The sequence below is a fragment of the Sprattus sprattus genome (genome assembly GCF_963457725.1).
Source record: "Sprattus sprattus genome assembly, chromosome: 7".
NCBI lineage: Eukaryota > Metazoa > Chordata > Actinopteri > Clupeiformes > Clupeidae > Sprattus > Sprattus sprattus.
In genome coordinates this window covers 30,028,495-30,048,396 of record NC_137926.1, presented here as the reverse complement: position 1 = coordinate 30,048,396, position 19,902 = coordinate 30,028,495, and the positions used below count along the sequence as shown (strand labels likewise).

The 19,902-nt window shown below is 44.2% G+C and overlaps 1 protein-coding gene across 4 annotated transcripts in view; it reads left to right on the top strand.

Annotated features, from left to right (window-relative positions):
* The window catches only part of lrp5 (low density lipoprotein receptor-related protein 5), a 58,049-nt gene that overhangs the window by 16,260 nt on the left and 21,887 nt on the right, over positions 1 to 19,902 (top strand). For all 4 annotated transcript variants that reach the window (XM_080842657.1, XM_080842655.1, XM_080842656.1 and 1 more), the window contains exons 7-8: positions 2,168 to 2,564; positions 2,673 to 2,844. In XM_080842657.1, the coding sequence (XP_080698783.1) occupies positions 2,168 to 2,564; positions 2,673 to 2,844 (569 nt within the window). The remainder of the gene's footprint in view (positions 1 to 2,167; positions 2,565 to 2,672; positions 2,845 to 19,902) is intronic.

The window sequence follows — 19,902 nt, the reverse complement described above, 5'->3', positions numbered from 1 at the left end:
AACGGGAGTAGGGGGCAAAAAGTCCTTTTTAAAAATGATTTATGTCACTCTCGTACCTCTTGTGTTGGTGCTAATGGAATGAGTAATAGACAGCTGTAATGTCAGGTTTTCTGTGGAGGGTTGCAAAAGCAGTTGATTCCGTGCGTGAAACAAATCCGATATCAGCGCAGCCATACTCTCAAATCAAGGTTGAGCTCTTTGTCCCCTCTACCGCCCCCAAACCCACATCCCAGCCTGTCTCAGGAACAGAGGCGGCCATTGTGTCTCCGTGCACTAGTGCTGTTAAATGACAAGTCCACCCCCCCCTCACCCTTGAAAAAAAGAGCTTTCCTTAACCTCCAGAGCTTTTTTGAATTTATAACTTTCTCCAATTTTGAGGCAGTGTATTCCCAGGCCAGGAAACAATGAGATGTATTCTTCTTAAGGATCTCATTCCAGGGGTGCACATGGGAAGGGAAAAAAAGGAAAGCAAGGAAAACAAAACATAGTGGAGACCAGAGTGAGTTAGTGTGCTGAGACTGAGACTGAGGAGGCAAGGTAGAGGACAGGCTGGCTGGATAGGGCCTGTCTCTGTGTGCACAGCCACTGAGGGACCGACTGGCTCCTAACAGTGTTGGAAACCAAGCAGAACATGTAAATCCACCACAGGTGAGGTGAGGGATGGGTTGGGTGGGGGGGGGGGGGGGGGGGGGCAGTGGAGGATTAAAAAAAGGAAATGATAAAAGCCCATGCGTTTGTGTTTGCTCATTTGCTTGGCTTGGTTGGCTAGATCTGTGTTTTGCGGTCATGGTGGAAGGCCCACCTCTTTTGTTTAGCTGCGGAGCAGAACGGAGCATCAAATTAAAAGCAAATATGCACTCCTCTTTGGCCAAGGAGGACTTGTGGGGGGAAACCAAAAGAGAGCAAATGAGCAAAGGAGCAGTTTTCCTCTGCTGCCGTTTCTGATTGGTGTCACCACTGATGGATGGCACGTTTGATTGGGGTGTCGGTGGTTGCAGCTGGTGCCGTGGCCAGTGGTGCGTGCACGGCTAAAACTCCTAGCTGAAAGAAAGGAAATGCTCCGAGATAATTGACTTCACTTCGTAGATCTAAAGGGAGCGGTTTGCTCATTCTCCTAAACCACGGCTCTATGGTGTACGAGCCCCCTCCCTCTGCAGGCCAAACTCTCCACACAACCTGACCTGAGAATGGTCTGTGCTGTACATGTATACATGTGCTGTTGGTTTATCTTTCAGTCACTTTGAATCTAGGAGCCATCATGAAGCATTTATAAAGCAGTTTGTTTGGACTTGTGGTCTGACAAATAGGTTTAGGCTTAATGTTTCTGTTAATTAATAAGGATAATAATTATAATTTTACTGCTAGCTTTTACTTAGATCAAACATAAAAGGTCTTCGACACATTTCTACCTTCCTGAAATTCCTCCTCCATCTACAAGTCTGCGAACCATGCCTGTATTTAATCCTTTGTTATGGATCGCAAAACCGCATGGATGGAAAAGCAATGGTTGACACTTTTTTGTATAAAGAGAAGGAAAAGGGATAATGAGCAGTCAATACTTCAGCAGGTTTGCCGTCAACTATTGTTTTGCTAAGCCCCTCTCAGAATATTTCCTTGGTGGGGGGAGGGGCAGCATGCATCCATTGACTCAAGCAGTGTGTGGCAGGGGATACGTAAGTGTATATGTTTGGCCCCAAGACTGACCATTGTTCCACTGCTGCTATGGGATCAGCCTATTGGCCGTAGTGGTGCCCAAAGAAATGTCTACGCAAACCCACTTAGGAGTAGGAAATGCATTCTTGCCCCATTGCCCCCCTGAAATCTCACCTTCCTGCCAAGGACCGGGTATAATCCTCTATGTCTTCAACATACATCATTATAAACAAGTGAATGACCTGTGGGCTGCTGGCAGGCATGCCCCACTCAGACTAATTGGCCAAAAAGGAACATTTTATTTTCTATCCTCCACTGTAGAGCCTTATATTGTTGGATTAAATGAAGCATCAGCAGTTAAACCAGATGTATGTTACTGATTAGAAGTATATCATGTTCATGACCTTCTTTTGCATTAAAAAATAAATTGTATATTCCTACGCTGCCCATAAGTATTGTTCCTGGCACATGTTCTTGGCTTAATGCCGTAACCAGGCTGTCTGTGTGCTCACAGGAGCTGAGGAAGTCCTGCTGTTGGCCCGCCGCACAGACCTCCGCCGGATCTCTCTGGATCTGCCCGACTTCACTGACATCGTGCTGCAGGTCAGTGACATCCGCCACGCCATCGCCATTGACTACGACCCTGTGGACGGCCACGTGTACTGGACGGATGATGAAGTCAAAGCCATCCGCCGTTCCCGCATAGATGGCAGTGAGGCCCAGACGTTGGTGACCACGGAGGTCAACCACCCTGATGGGATTGCGGTGGATTGGGTGGCCCGCAACCTTTATTGGACAGACACGGGCACGGACCGAATCGAGGTGACCCGGCTGAATGGGTCGTCGCGGCGCATTCTGATCTCTGAGAACCTGGTGGAACCACGGGCCATTGTGCTAGACCCTGTCAATGGGTAGGTGCTGCCATAGAGACACAGACTTTAAGCTCTCTCACTCACACACCACTCATGTTTTAAGATTAACAACCTGCTGAAATTCTGGTCATGACCTTTTCCTTCCAGTTACATGTACTGGACCGACTGGGGTGAGCTGCCCAAAATTGAACGAGCGAATCTTGATGGAAGTGACCGTTTCATTCTTCTGAATACCTCCTTGGGGTGGCCCAATGGGCTGGCTATCGACCACGCTGCAGGAAAGCTGTACTGGGGTGATGCCAAAACCGATAAAATTGAGGTGAGTACCACAAGTTTTCTGCATGGTAGGAGTTGTCATTTAGGCGATATGGGTGCAGGAGCGAGCTTGTTCTGAGGTACGCTGGCAGTCTGCGGTAAATTTGTTCTCATTGTAGCCTTGTTCAAATTGCTTTCACATGGTATAAACCCAGAGGTTTTTGGGTGGTGCTGAATAGTGTCTGTCCCCAGTGATAAAATATTTGTGAGATGCAACTCAACAGATGCAACTCTGAAGGGCAGAGAAGTGAATTGCGCAAGGTACACATTCCTGATAAGTAGAGGAGGAGGTGGCGGCGGCAGACTGAGGATTGAACTGACCAGCTCTTCCACGTGGGATGCAGAGGAATGTTGGATGCATTATATAATACCTGGGCCCACTCGACTTCCTGTCAGCAGCTGGCCTCCATGTTTTGTAATTGTTTGGATTCCGGCTTCAGTTAACACCTCCCATATGGCACTCCAACTCCAAAGCCAGAGCGCTAGTCTCTCCTAGCCACTTCATGGATTCTGATCCTATTCACCGGAAAGGAAACTCCATTTTACCATACTGTTATTACTTCCTCCTGTATTAAGGAGGTTCCTCCTCTGTGGTTACACAGAGAGGCTTGGGTTGTGCAACATCTATTTTTTTGGAGACTCCTTGTATGAATGAAGAGTACTCAGGGTGTTGGCCTAACCAGGATGGCTGTCTTTCCTTAGGTTACAATCTGTGTTGAAAGTCTACACCATAAACACAAGCAGAGCACGGAATCCTTCCCAGATGAGCTTCCTCTCCCTTGGGTGGGACTGCTTTCTAGCATTACACCCTCTGCTCACATGGTTCTCTTTTCTTTGCGTGTGTATGTTTGTGTGCACATACACATGTTCATGTGGAGTGGGATTGTGATGTAGAACCAACAAAAAATGTACCAGCCTATTAAGTCTGATGGTGATAGTCCCTTGCCAGTTCTATCTCTCATTCCATGGAGATGCCTCTGTTCAGAATGCCTCGGTTCAGATCAGAAACTGTTTGTTAGAGTCAAGTGTGCTAGAGTCAAGAATCCACTTGCCAGACAAGAATCCACAGCCATTTCTGGTGGATGCAGGCTTCATATACATGATTTAGTATAATGGCCAATGGCCTTTGAAGCCATCAGGGCCAGGCCTCAACACAACACTCCACACTGGGCTAATCTCCCTCACACAGAAACACCATCCTTCCCTTGGAGCAAGACCTGGCACTATAGAGACAAAGGAAGGGGTCCATAAGGAGGCCAAAAGGGCAAGTAGAGGTCTGAAGGTCAGTGGTCTGCACATCTCCAGGGTGAGGGGAGGGAGGAGCAGAAGCAGCCAGAGCAGAGGTGTTGGTTATCCTGGGAGAGGAGCAGGATGGCGGGCGGGCGGGCGGGCGGGCGGGCGGGCGGGCGGGCGGGCAGTCCTGGGCTGATTTGAGAGCAGATTAGGGTGCTCCCGCTGAGACATTGAGCCCAAGACGAGAGCTGGAGACTTGCTCCACGTGCAAAAGCCTTCTAATGTCTCTTCCAGCGCTTTTGGAGCTTTGAGGGTAGGGGTGGGCTGGGTCTTTCTTGGCAGATGCCTGCTCCTACTCTCCCTGTTACTTCAGATAATGTAGTTGTTTCTTGTGGTTGTCAAAGACGATTTCAGGAGCAACGCTGCAGGGGTAACAGCATCCTTAGCCCCCTGCAGGGAGGGGTGAAGAGGACAAACAGAGATGTTAGACCAATCTCCTGATCAGATGAATGCTGCCAAAATAAATAATCTGTGCATGCGTGTCCTTAAGGTACCCCGGTGTATTACAGTGTTAATCTGGTCACTGGACTCCACAGTTGAAATCAAAAGGCTTTGGTTAATGAAATCTATTCTTATGAAGCTGTGTGGATAGACCACAGGCTATGAAAACAAACAACGCCTAACACCTTAGGTGTGACCATGTGAAAATTAGGTTTTGGAAGGCTACAAAGTTACATACATTAGAGCAAAAGACAAGTGCCCTTTTTGCCATGTGAATGAAATTGCGTTTTTAAGTAATGATGTCACTCTGCCTTTCCCATAAGAAAACAAGTTGCTGTTTTGTATGGATTAAAGTGTGCTCCTCTCTCTGATCTGTGCTGTGACCTCCTGGGGAAATCCCTTTACCAGTGCGCTCTGATCGGTGCACCCCACACCCCTCCACCCTGGGTCTTACTATAGCAGGCGAATAATGATGGCTGTGGCTGGCCCCTTACAGACTTCCCTGTCCCTCCCTCCCTACACACACACACACACACACACACACACACACACACACACACACCACTGCACCAGATGTCCATTTGAGCGGTAGGTCCCATTCCTTGAGATTCCCAGCTATATCTGATGAGTATGTCCGCCCACCCCCACCCCCCTCAAACCTCCCCATTCTATTCTTTAATTCTCTCTCTTCCCCAGCCTTTACAAGGGTTCTTCTGCTCCTCCTAATGAAGCTCCTCGGCCCATTCTTGGGTCGGCCCCTCTCAGGCTCTGAAAAGGGGAGAAAGTGCTTGAAGTGCTAATGGCTAGAGGCTGGACTGCTGCTCTGCTGCCTGCCATTCCTCATCATTTTTTTCTTTAAAAAAAAAGTCTTTATTTTTCTTTATTTTTTTTTTGCAACATTCTTCTATTGGCTTTGGATGACATACTATTTCTTTTCCTGAAGGAAGAAGCATTAACACGTTAATCTTTACATTTTTTTTTACGTTTATTTTTCTAATCTTGAGTGTGAAGTGAAATCAGGTCTTCAAGGGGGACAAATAATTGTTTTTGGTGAAAGGTACCTTCCAGCATTTGGAATGTGGCCGTTCACTGGATGAATGCTTATAAATAGAGTTCTGGAGGCTTTTTAGCCCTCCTCCTTACCCTCCTCTCCTTCCCCCTCTTTTCTCTCTCCTTCTCTGCTGGTGACAGGGCCTGTATGAAAAGACTTTTTTCTCCTCTCCTTTTTCCTTTCCTTGTTGTGAGCTGAATTGCATTCAGGGGAACCGTGGACATTTCCATTGTTTATTTTATGGTGTTTGGAAAGGCGTGGAGCCTGCGCCCCTTTTGGAGAGAAGTTTGGGTCCATGCGCCTTGCTTCGCTCCCATGCCTCAGGTAAGGGAGCTGGATGTTATAGTGTCTGTCACCAAAACCACTGTGGAGCAGTTAAGATGAAAAAGGGAGCAACATGAATGTTGATAACAGAGGTGTCTGTGGCTCTTGAATGAATTATAACAACCCACTTCACTTCAAAGTGAAAATGCTGCTGTGTTTTGGTGTCCAAATTCCATTCCAAGATGATGATATCCAGGCGTACTGGGATTTGAATGGATGTATGGAGTGCATACAGTCACGCTGTGCAGTTGTTATTTCTATAATTTTTAGAAGTTTTTCAGTCCCCTCTTACTACTACTCTGGATGGTGTAGTTTGGACCAATAATGGGAGAGTCTGCTGCTGCCCTTTAAATGTGCTGCAAAAGGTTTTGGGGGTGTTGGTGGGTAGGGGGCGGGGGGGGGGTGGTTGAATTCACTCCAGGAATGTCTCCTTTCATCTGGGGTCTCCCGCACATCTGAAAAGGAGCTCTATGTTATTGGCATTCTCTTTCCCCTTTCTCTGCCCTCCTCAAACAGTACGGGAGTTGTGGCCTTTTATTTCAGCCTCCATTGGTGTGTTTTTGCTTCTTTTTGAGGGAGTCTAATACCCCGCTCCCGCCCCCTTTCCCCATAACTTAGTCTCTGATGTTGCCGCCGAGCCCGTGCCCCCCTCCCCCTCTCCTTCTCCTTTCCCTTTGCCCCCTCAGAGCTGAGATGCTAAAGATAACTGCCCTGACTGATGTGCCGTCTGCCAAAGAGAGGGGAAAAAAGCCTCAGCCTTTGTCAGACAATTATGGAGATCGGTGCTTTTCACCAAGGCTTTTGTGACTTTTTCTTTTAGCCGTGCACCATGCCTACCCCACGGTAGCAAAACAAATATGTTTTACAGAGGATGAGAACATGGCGGAGAAAAACAGAGCTGGCTTCTTCTTTCTCTCCTCGATCTTTTAAACTGAGATGGCCTGTAACATCTGAGAGGGAAGCTCTAAACTGCTTTTTAAAAAAAAGTTAAAAAAATGCCTCCTTCTGAAAAGGATCAATAATGTTTTCTTTCCAGTCCCCTGAAAGTGCCACTTGAGGGGACTGGGTGTATTGTGGTGAGCTTCAGCCGTGAAACATGATTTGCACAGGATTCTCTCTCCAACAAGGGCCTTCTCTAAAACATTAGCCATGCTAATGATGGCCCCCTTTGTCTCTGTGTGAGCCGTTTGTCCAAGGCCTGTCAGAGTCAAAGGGGGTGAGGCGCAGGGAAAGGAACCCCAATAAAGTCCCCAGAAAACTGGGGAAGGAAATTGAAAGCTCCAAAGGTCAAGCCTCACTGGTCAGGGGCACGTCATCGGGATGGGGCTCAGTCATCCCCTCTTTTGCTTTCTCTCTCTCTTCCTCTCTCTCTCTCTCTCTCTCTCTCTCGCTCTCTCGCTCTCTCTCGCTCTCTCGCTCTCCCTCTCTCCCTCTCTCCTGCTCTCTCTCTCTCTCACACACACATACACACAAACACACACACACACTGCAAAAAGTGAAATCTTAGTAATATAAAATATCTTTAATCAAGGCAATGTATGCTTGTTTTTTGTCTGACAAGTTATTACTTCTTACAGGCAGTTTTTGTGTTAGAACATTTCACTTGCTTCAAGTGTTTCAGTCCTTACTTATCTTAATAAGGGTTTATTACTTGTTACTGAGATTTTATTACTGGTTCTGAGCATGTAAATGCTCGAAACTAGAATTGCCATTATTATAAGGCAGTTTGATCCCCACTTACAAGAACAAAACTGCTTTGTCAAAGTCAGAGTATCTTATTTCAAGCATTTTATCCTTCTCAGTCAAACTACACTAAAATCAAGAACATTGGCCTATATGCCAAAAATATTTAAGTATTATTATCTCAATATGTAGGCAAAGTTGCTTATATTCAGCAAATGCTAGCAACATCCTTTTGAAATGAGTGTGCCTGCTAGGAAATTCATCTTGAAATCAGTCAAGCTACACTAAAAACAAGAACATTGGCCTATATGCCAAAAATATTTAAGAATTATTATCTCAATGTGTAGGCAAAGTTGCTTTTATTCAGCAAATGCTAGCGACATCCTTTTGAAATGAGTGTGCATTAGGGCTGTAACGATATTGTATCGAACCGAGAAATCGCGACACTCTGGGCCACGAACCTGCATCGCGATGCGAGAGGCAAACCTTTGCTTGGGTAGCACTGCTAAACTGAGCAGACATGCAGACTACATTTTAGTAATCTCATCACGTAACATTCGTTTTCTAAAAACAATCACATAGTATTGCATGTTTTACTGTGGTAGAAAATACGTTAGCTTAATGCTAACGTATATGGGAAATCTTATAGAGACCGCGCTAGGTATTAGCATAAATTAATTCACGTTAATGTTTTTGTATGAGCCTGACATTTGCTCTGCAGATAGATAACAGGTTCCGAAGTTTGTTGAATGTTTTTCAACAGCATTGCTTTGAGTAATAAAAACCTCAATATTTGGTTATAAATTGTTTCTTCATTTTTTTATAGCTCATACTTATTCTAATGTGAATTAGAAAATATATTTTTAAAATCGCGAGGTAAAAAAATAATAATAATAATAATAATAATAATATCGTGGGGTGTATCGAACCGTGGGTCAAGAATCGTGATACGAATCGAATCGTGAGGTAGGTGTATCGTTACAGCCCTAGTGTGCATGCTAGGAAATTCATCTTGAAATCAGTCAAGCTACACTTAAAACAAGAACATTGGCCTAGATGCCAAAAATATTTAAGAGTTATTATCTCAATATAGAGGGGAAGGTGCTTATATTCAGCAAATGCTAGCAACATCCTTTTAAAATGAGTCTGCATGCTAGGCAATTCATCTTGAAATCAGTCAAGCTACACTAAAAACAAGAACATTGGCCTAGATGCCAAAAATATTTAAGAATTATTATCTCAATATAGAGGGGAAGGTGCTTATATTCAGCAAATGCTAGCAACATCCTTTTGAAATGAGTGTGCATGCTAGGCAATTCATCTTGAAATCAGTCAAGCTACACTAAAAACAAGAACATTGGCCTAGATGCCAAAAATATTTAAGAATTATTATCTCAATATAGAGGGGAAGGTGCTTATATTCAGCAAATGCTAGCAACATCCTTTTGAAATGAGTCTGCATGCTAGGCAATTAATCTTGAAATCAGTAAAGCTACACTAAAAACAAGTACATTTGCCTAGATACCGTAAGAAATATTTTCTCAATATCTAGGACAAATATTTTTTTGTATTATTATTATTCAAGCTTAATTTTGGGGCTTTTTGACTTTAATCGGATAGGACAGTAGAGAGAGACAGGAAGCGAGCTGGAGGGAGAGATTGAGAAACGACTGCAAGTCGGTCTCGAACCTGAACTCTTACCTGTGTCCCCATCATCATACCCATTCATGGTGCAGGGTTGCTGCCGCTTGAGCCACAGCTCCAACCTTAAAGCAGTCATCTCTTGAGGATATTGGTATTTGTATTGGAGAGTTTTGAAGTCAATGCATATGTGCAATTGATGATTGAGATAGTAGATTGTGTAGATAGCATTCCATAGCAACTGTGTCTAGGTTGAAGTTACTAATTAAAAATTATTTTAAGCATTCTTTGTGCTATCTGCAAAATCTATATTATTTCAATGATCAATTGCACATTTGCATTGACTTCAAAACTCTCCTGTGGCCCACGCAGTAGCAACCATGAATGGGTCTGATGGAGATACAGGTAATAGTTCAGGTAAGAGTTCAGGTTCGAGTCCACTTTGCAGTCATTTCTCAATCCCTCCCTCCAGCTAGCATCCTGTCTCGCACTACTGTCCGATCTGATTAAATTAAAAAAAGACCAAAAATGAAGCTAATAACAAAATCGCTGAATTTAAGCAAATTGTCCTAGATATTGAGAAAATAATTCTTATGGTATCTAGGCAAATGTACTTGTTTTTAGTATAGCTTTACTGATTTCAAGATCAATTGTCTAACACACAGCCTTATTCCAAGATGATGGTGCTATTATTTGCTGAATATAGGCACATTTTTCTACGTTTCGAGAAAATAATTCTTATTTTTTTTAGTTTTAGGCAAATGCACTTGTTTTTAGAGAAGCTGAACTTATTTCAAGATACATTTCCTAGCATATAGCCTCAATTCAAGATGATGTTGCTATCATTTGCTGAATACAGACACATTTTTCTACATTTCGAGAAAAGAATTCTTAAATTTTTTTTGTTTTTAGGCAAATGCACTTGTTTTTAGAGAAGCTGAACTTATTTCAAGATACATGTCCTAGCATATAGCCTCAATTCAAGATGATGTTGCTGTCAATTGCTGAATACAGACACATTTTTCTACATTTCGAGCAAAGAATTCTTACATTTTTTAGTTTTTAGGCAAATGCACTTGTTTTTAGAGAAGCTGAACTTATTTCAAGATACATGTCCTAGCATATAGCCTCAATTAAAGATGATGTTGCTGTCAATTGCTGAATACAGACACATTTTTCTACATTTCGAGCAAAGAATTCTTAAATTTTTTATTTTTTAGACAAATGCACTTGTTTTTAGAGAAGCTGAACTTATTTCAAGATACATTTCCTAGCATATTGCCTCAATTCAAGATGATGTTGCTATCATTTGCTGAATACAGACACATTTTTCTACATTTCGAGAAAATAATTCTTAAATTTTTTAGTTTTTAGGCAAATGCACTTGTTTTTAGAGAAGCTGAACTTATTTCAAGATACATGTCCTAGCATATAGCCTCAATTCAAGATGATGTTGCTGTCAATTGCTGAATACAGACACATTTTTCTACATTTCGAGCAAAGAATTCTTACATTTTTTAGTTTTTAGGCAAATGCACTTGTTTTTAGAGAAGCTGAACTTATTTCAAGATACATGTCCTAGCATATAGCCTCAATTCAAGATGATGTTGCTGTCAATTGCTGAATACAGACACATTTTCTACATTTCGAGCAAAGAATTCTTACATTTTTTAGTTTTTAGGCAAATGCACTTGTTTTTAGGGAAGCTGAACTTATTTCAAGATACATTTAATGGCATATAGCCTCAATTCAAGATGATGTTGCTGTCATTTGCTGAATACAAGCAAATTGTTCTACATTTCGAGGAAAAAATTCTTTTTTTTTTTTTTTTTTTTAAATGTAGGCATATATACTTGTTTTAGGTGTAGTTGTACTGATTTCAAGATAAATTGCCTCATATAGCCTCATTTAAAGAGTATGGTGCTAACATTTGCCAAATTTCAGCACAATGTCCTACATTTTGAGAAAATAATTTTTACTTATTTTGACAAACGAACTAGTTTTTAGTCTGGCCACTAGCCTGCATGCACCATATCTGTCATTCCAGAAACCTCTGTTCACCAATATCTGCTTTGATACTCATTTTATGGTAGTGACATTGCAGGTCAGAAGTGTTGGCAGTATCAGCAGTTTACAAAATAATTACTGTGATTTTTCTTTGAAGTCCACCCTTTCTCTGGTTTTGGGGTCAGCATGTTTTTCAGTGTTCAATTAGCTCAGTTTAAAACTGAACTGTGTTTGATGTTAATTGCCTGGTTATCGCCTGGTAACTTTTTGTCGTTTCATTTACACTTTTTGATGTTTTCCCAATTCCAAGGATATGTGGGTTTTTTTTACATGGAGGGAATAAAAAACACCTGTTTTGCGCAACTTTTTCCATCTCTCTGGCCAGAGGTCTGCTGTCCAACCATTCCCTCACTTTCACCCCATAATGCATCTTGGAGTAATTTCACACAAAAAGAGAGACCGCTTGAAAGCCCTGTACCTCAAAGAGCGGCCATTTTTTATGTGCAGAAAAGGCGTAGCGCCAGCGTTCCGTATTCTCCTCTGCTAGTGCGAAGGAGAGGTACGTTACCATGTCACCAGCCATTTGGATGGGAAGCATTTGAGGTTTGTTTATAGAGGGAGGTTCATTTTCCTTTCCCCCCGCCTTGCTTCTTACTCGCCTTTAAAAACTCATCACTTCACTAGCACTTCTCAAATGGGCCTTACCCGTACACACTTTTGGAAATAACAATGGAAATTCTCAGTGCGGTGGGTGGCCATAGGAGTGCTAGCGTTAGCACTCCTGGCCTTAAATTGCTCTGTTCCTCCAGGGCCTTTTTCCTCTGGAGCAGACCTGAGCGCCCCAGACGAGTGTGAGGTCTGGCTCCTCCAGAGGCAGGGCTGAACCAGAGGCTGATCTCCTCCACGCTCTCAGCCCCAGCTCCACACGACAATCTGTCTCATTTCCTCCTTGGATGTGCTGCCGATGTCCCACATCTGTCAGTCGTCTGCCAGCGAGGTGGGGAGAGAAGGGAAAGGAGGGCGTGGAGGGACGAGGGGGTGGAGGGGGGACCGCCAGCTTGCTGCTCCTGTTCTGGAGATGTTTTGTGGCTTATTAACATGATCGTGCCGTGGCTACCCCTCTTTCCACAACAGTGTTTTGCGGTGAGGAGTCGCCAGCTGCTGCTGAGTCCCTATCTGCTGCTGCTGTGGAGCAATGCATCCCATATGGCCTCACAGAGGAGGACCACATTGTTTCTGACGTTTACAGACAACAGGATGTTGTTCGAGTGAAAGTTATCTCCCTTATAGTCTCTCCCTCTGTTTTTTCTTCTTCTTTTCCTCACACTCTTTCTTCACTCTTATAGACTTTCTTCCCTCATAAGTTTCTCCCCTGCGTTCCCCCTCAATCAACGTGTTGTACATTTTCCTTTCTCTGTTGCCGGAGTGACCTTATTTGGGTATTTATTTATTTGTCTCGCATGTGAAGGGGCCTGCTGTTATGTGAATGTAATTACCTGTTGGCCCAACCTCAGCAGGCCATTGGCAGGCTCTGTTTGGAGAGTGGCTGGTGCGTGAGATTTATTGTGAGTGATGCTCTCCAGACACCAGCTCAATTGCTTGCCCATATTTTACATGGGAGGTGCAATGGCTTCGTGAGTGTGTGTCTGTGTGTCTGTGTGCCTGTGTGCCTGTGTGTCTGTCTATGTGTGATTGGGGGAGGGGGCATTTTTCTGCTGTTGCTGCACTCTGTTTTTCCCCTCTTCTTTCTGGGCCTTAGTATCTGAGGCTTGGCGTTTGGTTTGTCATTGTGTTAATGAATTGATCTGTGTACGATTGCATCTGGATTTGGACAGGACTTTATCATAAAAGTGCTTAAAACTTGGGAAACAATCTGCTGAGATCTGGGAGTATTTAGTCTCAGATGGGTTTGTTTGGGAATCTATACTGTCCATGGCATCAGTCATTCTGTCAGACAGGATGTTGATGAGTGTTTGTTTGTGGGTGAAACAGGATACAGAATCTCTGTTCAGTCTCATTCTGTCTCTTCAGACAGAACCAGCGATGAAACACTTCAAACAACATTGCTCCAGTAAATATTCAGCAACAGTTTAAAACAGCTTTCAGAAATAGTTTGATCCCTTGTTATTAACTTACAGTATTGGCTTTGCATAGTTTGTGAAACTAGGTGGTTAATGTCACTTTGCTGTGTTCCTGTTGGACTTTATTTGTGACTGTTTTATGGACTGTTGGTGTTTTATTTTACATGTCTCGGTGTTCTTTACAGTTTCAAGGGGACAAGGTTGTTTGGACTACCAGCAATGACAACCACACCTGTTTTAATTTTCTGTCTTGTATCTTTTATCGCCTCAAGTCTAAAAACTGCTCTCTACCTCATAGAGCACCCTGCAGGAATCCTGATCTGCTGCCATTATATTAAATCTGTCCCCAGGGCAGCTGTGACTACTGATGTAGCTTACCTCCACCGGTATGACTGTGTCTGAATGACTGGACTGGACTGGACTACTCTGTAAAGCGTCTTCCGGTATTTAGAGAAGCGCTATACAAAATTGAATTGATTGATTGAACAGTAGTTTGTATCAATGCTGGGTGTTACATCAATACTGCATTTCTCAGCGCTGTAAATATGCTTACCTATTGCGTCTCAGTGTATCAGACAGCTTTAGTTAAAATGGCTAGTGATTTGCTGATCCAAGCCAAGGCTCTGTTCTTATAAGCCTCTGTCTGTCTGCCTCATTGAATACAACATGGTCTCACATCCCAGCCAGCTGCCTAGGAGTCAGTAGTCCAGCCTTGATGTGGTTTCACTCCAGCGTGTCAGATAGGCACTGGGTGACACCGGGCTCCTGCTCACACTCTCCTTCAGTGAGGCAAAGGGGCCCCCTAGGGATCGCTATTAGGACCTGTCCTGTTCTTCATCTGGGTGCTTACTTACCCCTTGGACAGATTCTTCACACTGTCCTACCTCCAGAGCAGGTCAGAGCATGGAAAAATAGCAATGCGCCTCAAATTCAGAAGCAGCACTGGGATCATGCTCCTTTCGTTTCGTTTTTTAGAAGGCTTTGAAGGGCCAGGCTATGATGCAAACCCCTCTAGACCAGACCCTGCCGGACAAATCTCTCTAAACTGGGACGGTGAGAATATCACACTTCTTCCTTCATTCCCAAGAAACGAGTGAAGAAAAAGAAGAGAGTTCTACTGGGTAATGGGAGGAAGCACATGGAATGCAGAGCCGGTGGGAGGGGTGAAACACAATATGGAGACAGCATTCTGTTTGAATTAAGAAGGCGCTGTTCTTGGCCCTTCGCAGCGAATGGCAGATAAAAAGATAATATCATTTGTAGCCCAGCCGGGCTGGCCGTCAGAAGCGTTGGCCAAACCGCCAGTGAAACCTTATGATGTTTCAAAGCCCCCAGCAGCACCTCCTTAGCCACGTTTGACGACTGGATACGAGAGAACGTTCTAATTGGTAAAATGTGACAGGTGATCACTTGAAGGCACTGACAGGTTTGGTAGTTGGGAACTCGGACCGGTTCTAAGACCCTTTAGAACACCCCCTGTTTTGTGGTTCCTATTCAGCAGCATAAAACAATAGTCTATATGGAGAATGTCATGAAGTGTGAGCGGGAGAAGATTAATCGGCCATGTTTGTTGTTGGGCTTGTATCTGTAACCACTTGTTATTGTATAATAATGAATTACTTGAAATAATTGATTATGTAATTGAAAGCATCAATTTTAAACACTTTTCTAATCCTAACCACATTGCAACTTAATAAGATAAGTGTTTTATGCAGTAATACATGAGATGGAGCACTTTATCCTCAGTTTATCCAAGTGTACTGTCTTAAGATAATAGCACTCAGAATGCTTCACGGTCTATCATAGTGTGAGACTGGAATTAACTAAGGTATGAAAACTGATTCTAAAGTACAAATATTGTCTTGTAGGTTTATCACTGTCCACTCTTTGCTTATCTGGGCCTGGGGTCACAAGGGAAGTCTGTGAGAGCCATTTTAGTGTCCCAGTGGCAAGCGGAGTGCATTTTTCATGGCGTCTCTTGTCACACAGGAGACCCTCTGAAGCTCTTTCTGAAGGCCTGACTTTTTTTGTCTTGCATTTCAGATGAGACTTGTTTTGTTTTGTTATGTTTTTCTTTTCAGGCTGAGAGCTAAAAAGGGGATTCTCACACTCAATAATGGCAAAAAAACACTTTCTCTTCTCGCTCTGCATAATGTTCTGAGGAGAGAAGAAAGAGAGCTGTAGAGAGAAAAAGCTGTACACCCATCTTTCAGTTTAGATAGCCATGTCTAATTCTGTCCCTAGAAAAATGAATAGGATTTTTGTGAGGGAGGGAAAGGCTCCTGCTGGTCGGAGGGCCATCATAGTGCAAGTTTTTTGTGTCTTGGTCTTCTCCTAATGCAGCATGGTGGGAAAACAATGTCCGAGCTGTTTTCAGTAGTCTCTGCAATTTAGTCTGGCCAAAGTGGGGAATGTATATGTTTGTATACACACACAAACAAACAAGCACACACACACACACACACACACACACACACACACACACACACACACAAACACACACGCACACATGCCTGATAAACCTAATTTGCTGCGAGTATGATGTGAGACGTTTAGAAATTAGTAGATAATTCAGTCACAGCCATGTATTCTGTTTTGTTTGCACTTCACAGTGAATGTATTGTCGGTATATGGTATGTGTAGGTGTGTCCCTCCATATGTGCCTTCCGTGTGCATATTTACTCTGGACATGTGTTTATTGGGATGGTCCAGGGCCGTGTCCTTAGAGTATCTCTCCCATTACACCGGGCTCTCAGATCGAGCTCAGCAATTAGCCACCGGGCATCTGGAGCGCCTGTGAGTCTCTCCGCGTCTCTCTGAACACAGGCTCCAGTGTGCGCTGGCAGGCAGGGACCACAGCCCTCGGCTCCCATGTGGATCCTAACCGCCTAGTCCTCTCCAAGCCCCATTAAGGGTGTGAATCTCTTCATTTTGTTTTAATTTGTTGTCTTTAGCAAGATTAGTATAAATTAAAATCGCAACAACCAGTAAAACCAGGAACAGCTAGATAGCGTTTGGAGGAGGAGCTGGTGAGGGAAAGAATCTGGCTGTAATTAACACACACGGATAAACGATGGGCTGCATAGAGTTTGGAAAGCGAGCATTAATGTCGCTTACACAGTGCTGGAAGACTTGGAACATGTCTGTTGACTCTGATGTCTGAACCCTGAGCCCAAAGAGAGATCGGGTCCCTGGGTACTCCCTTGCCTTAGCCCTAGCCTGAGTTTGTATCCTCAGGGAGTTGTCCCATCTGACTGTCTAACATGAGCCGTAGTCCTCCGCCCTCGTGCAGGACTGGCGTCCCAGAGCCCACAGAGCAGCTCCAGCTGCAGGCCTAATCCTCAACCACGCTGGGAGGTGAGCCCAGCGCGGTGAGGAGAGATGTCACGATGCAGGAGGAACATGATTCCATAGAGAGCACTCTAATCGTACCTGGATTAGAGAGAGTCAGGGGTTAGCCAGGGGAATGCCCAGAGAGAGAGGGGGTAAGTCTGTCGGAGAGTTTGTCTGTCTGTGTTGGGGAGTGTAAAGATGCTAAGCCAACTTGCAGTCCCCTTGACTTCAGATAGGGTAAATAAACTCTTCGAATTCCCACTGTATCTTTACTTTTCATCCCGTCCCATTCCATGGTCCTTCATTCCTGAGTTCCTTTCTGAAGTGTTAAACTGAACAATGTGCCGTGGTCCACAGCAGACATTTTCGAGGCAAGAGGAAACAGATGTCTGAAAGGAATGCTGTCCAATAAACCATTTAATCACACCAGTGGAAAGAATCCACACCTCTATGCTGACACCAGCCTTTGAGACCAATACGGATGAACCCCCGACATATCCTGTCGAGCCACAGAAGGATACCTCTATCATGTCAGTGCATATTTGAAATTGACCTTCAAATACTGCAGAGATACATTTCATACATTAATAGTGATATTTCTGTGTTATTTTAGACACCTTTCGGATTTCATCTGGATATGGATGCAGCAGCGTTCTTTGGCTTGCTGATACTGAACTACATAACTCCATTCAGTTCCTTGTCTGGCAAAAACAAGCCACTATGGTGCGATATTGAACTGAATTAGTTTTCAGAGAGTGATACTCATGGTGTCCAGATGTGGAAAAACTCACTTTCTGAGAGAGTTGAAAAGGCATGTCAAATATTGTGTTGGTGAGTTATTTGTTCTGGTTCTCTTAGACTCCGGGGCCTGTTATTCGTACGTGCACTACTGCTTCAACTGGATTACACAGTTGATGACTTGACTTGATCCCAGATTTTCCTTTTCTTCTAAGCTCTTGTTGCAGTTGTTGTCAAGTCTGTATACTCAAACCCTCTCTGGAACAGGCTTGTTCTACATAAACAGGATTAGCTTACAGTAATGTGAACTATAGGAAGCCTTTTTCTAGCCATTGCCATTGTTTTATGAGCAACAGGCACAATAAGGCTATTTCTTATACATGGGTCGATGGGCAGGTTTTGCTAAAGGAACCACTTTGGTCAAGACAATTATTTTAGCCTGAAGAAGTGAACTGATCATTTTGAATATGAATAAAGGGCTCAACATTTGCAACATGTTTCAGGTTACTTGGTCACCTATTCATAAATCACCATTGTTTTTATTATGACATTGGGGATGTATTGTAAATCCCATCACATGAGAAGTGCATTACTATTAGCAATGTTTTGGTTTAGTGTCGGAGGCTAGGCCATCTCATGAACCAACAACTTCATCGTACATCTTTTCGTGTTTTTCGTTTGGGGTAAGACTGTCATTATATTCATTTCCTTCCAAGACTGAAGGGGAAAAGCACACACTCTCTCTGGCCACTGTCCGAAACCAGTTGTAAACTTCCATCCAGCGCCAAACTGATATTTGGCAATCTCCATTTCTATTTCATCCTTACTGACCGCTAGACGGTGCTTTCAGCACTGGATGATCCATCTCGCGCACGCGCAGGTCGAGGCATAATGCCAACATCGTCACCCCGTGACCCCCGGATAGTCTATATCTTCCGGTGGGGTCAGGGAAACTGCTCCTTTCATCTTCTCGCTCGCAGGTAGTTGTGTGTAAGGAAACCAAAGCTTGAATTAAGTGCTTAATCCTGTTCCGTGCCGTTGGCCTTGCGACATAGTCGGAGCTGTGAACATTCTCGCCCTCCAGAGGCCGCACCGATCGTATTGGATAAGTACTTTGGTCTTTTCTCAATTTATTGCTGGTTGCAACTATCGGCATCGCCTGCGCGTGCCGAGAGGTATGCGAGGCCGTAATTAATTATGCTGTGGTTTAGGTAGCGTATTCGCCCCTTCCCACCACCTTAGGCAGTTAAATTACGTTGCCTAACCAGCTGATGCTTGCGTATACGTTTCGTAGTTCAAATCTGAATGCCATTGTTCGACTTAGCCCACTGGGTAAATAGCCGGTTACTACGCAGGTGACCAGAGTTCGCATCCCGTCTCCGGCGCTTCAATGTGAAATTGGATCATCATTGAATTAATTTTCAAATCGCTGGTCTGTTTGGTAATTGGTGAAGGCTTGCGTTCCGCCCCCTCTCCCACCGTCCATACTAAATTGTTGTATTACTGCGATTGTTACGTTTATTGTCATAGTGGTTGTCCCACACCCATAGCCGCTGGAAGGACGCGCTTTCGCTTCTTCTTCCAGTGCTCAGAGGAAACGCATCGCAATTCCGCTAGCCGAATTACTTGCGCATGGTGAACGCCTATGTGACTACAGTTAACTATTTCTTCAGTGATGCTTTAGCCCACTTGAAAAGCCGCTGGTTTACCACACCAGCGATCAGGGCTCGCCCAGGTTTGCATCCCGCCTCCGGCGCCCTGGCACTAAATTGAATCCTCAATTGAATTGAGTCAGATTCATTAAAATAAGTTCTCCCTGCAATATTTGTGGGAAAGCCAAGTATTATACTGTTGTTTCAGTTCATTGTTGTGGCCATCCACCCTCTCCTGGTGAAGGTGTGCTCGCTCCCCGCTCCCAGTACAGGTGTGGTCTGTATCAACCAGCCGATCAATTTAATTATATAGTGCTTCTTTAAATACTCAAAGACACTTTACAGAGTAGTCTGGCCTAGGCCATACATTCAGACAATCATACCAGTGGTGGTAAGCTACATCAGTAGTCACAGCTGCCCTAGGGCAGACTGACGGAAGCGTGGCAGCCAGTCGGTGCCAAACGGCCCCTCCGACCCACCACCAACGTTCATTCAGCTCATACCATGTTATGCATGTATTTGTAGTTGTTGGCCTGCAAATATTTTGTCGGTGAAGGCAGCGGTTCCTGCTTCCCTCTCCTGGCATCTATTCTGCGTTATAGCCCCGTTAAGTGTGGCCATCCCCCTCTTCTGGTGAAGGTAGTGCTTTCGCTCCCCGCTCCCAGCACATTGTGGTTGACTGTTGATCTTTTAATATCTGTCGGTGAGGGCAGCGGTTCCTGCCTCCCTCTCCCGGCATCTAGTCTAACCTGTGTAGCTCGTTGTGCGTGGCTATCCACCCTCTCCTGGTGAAGGTAGTGCTCTCGCTCCCCGCTCCC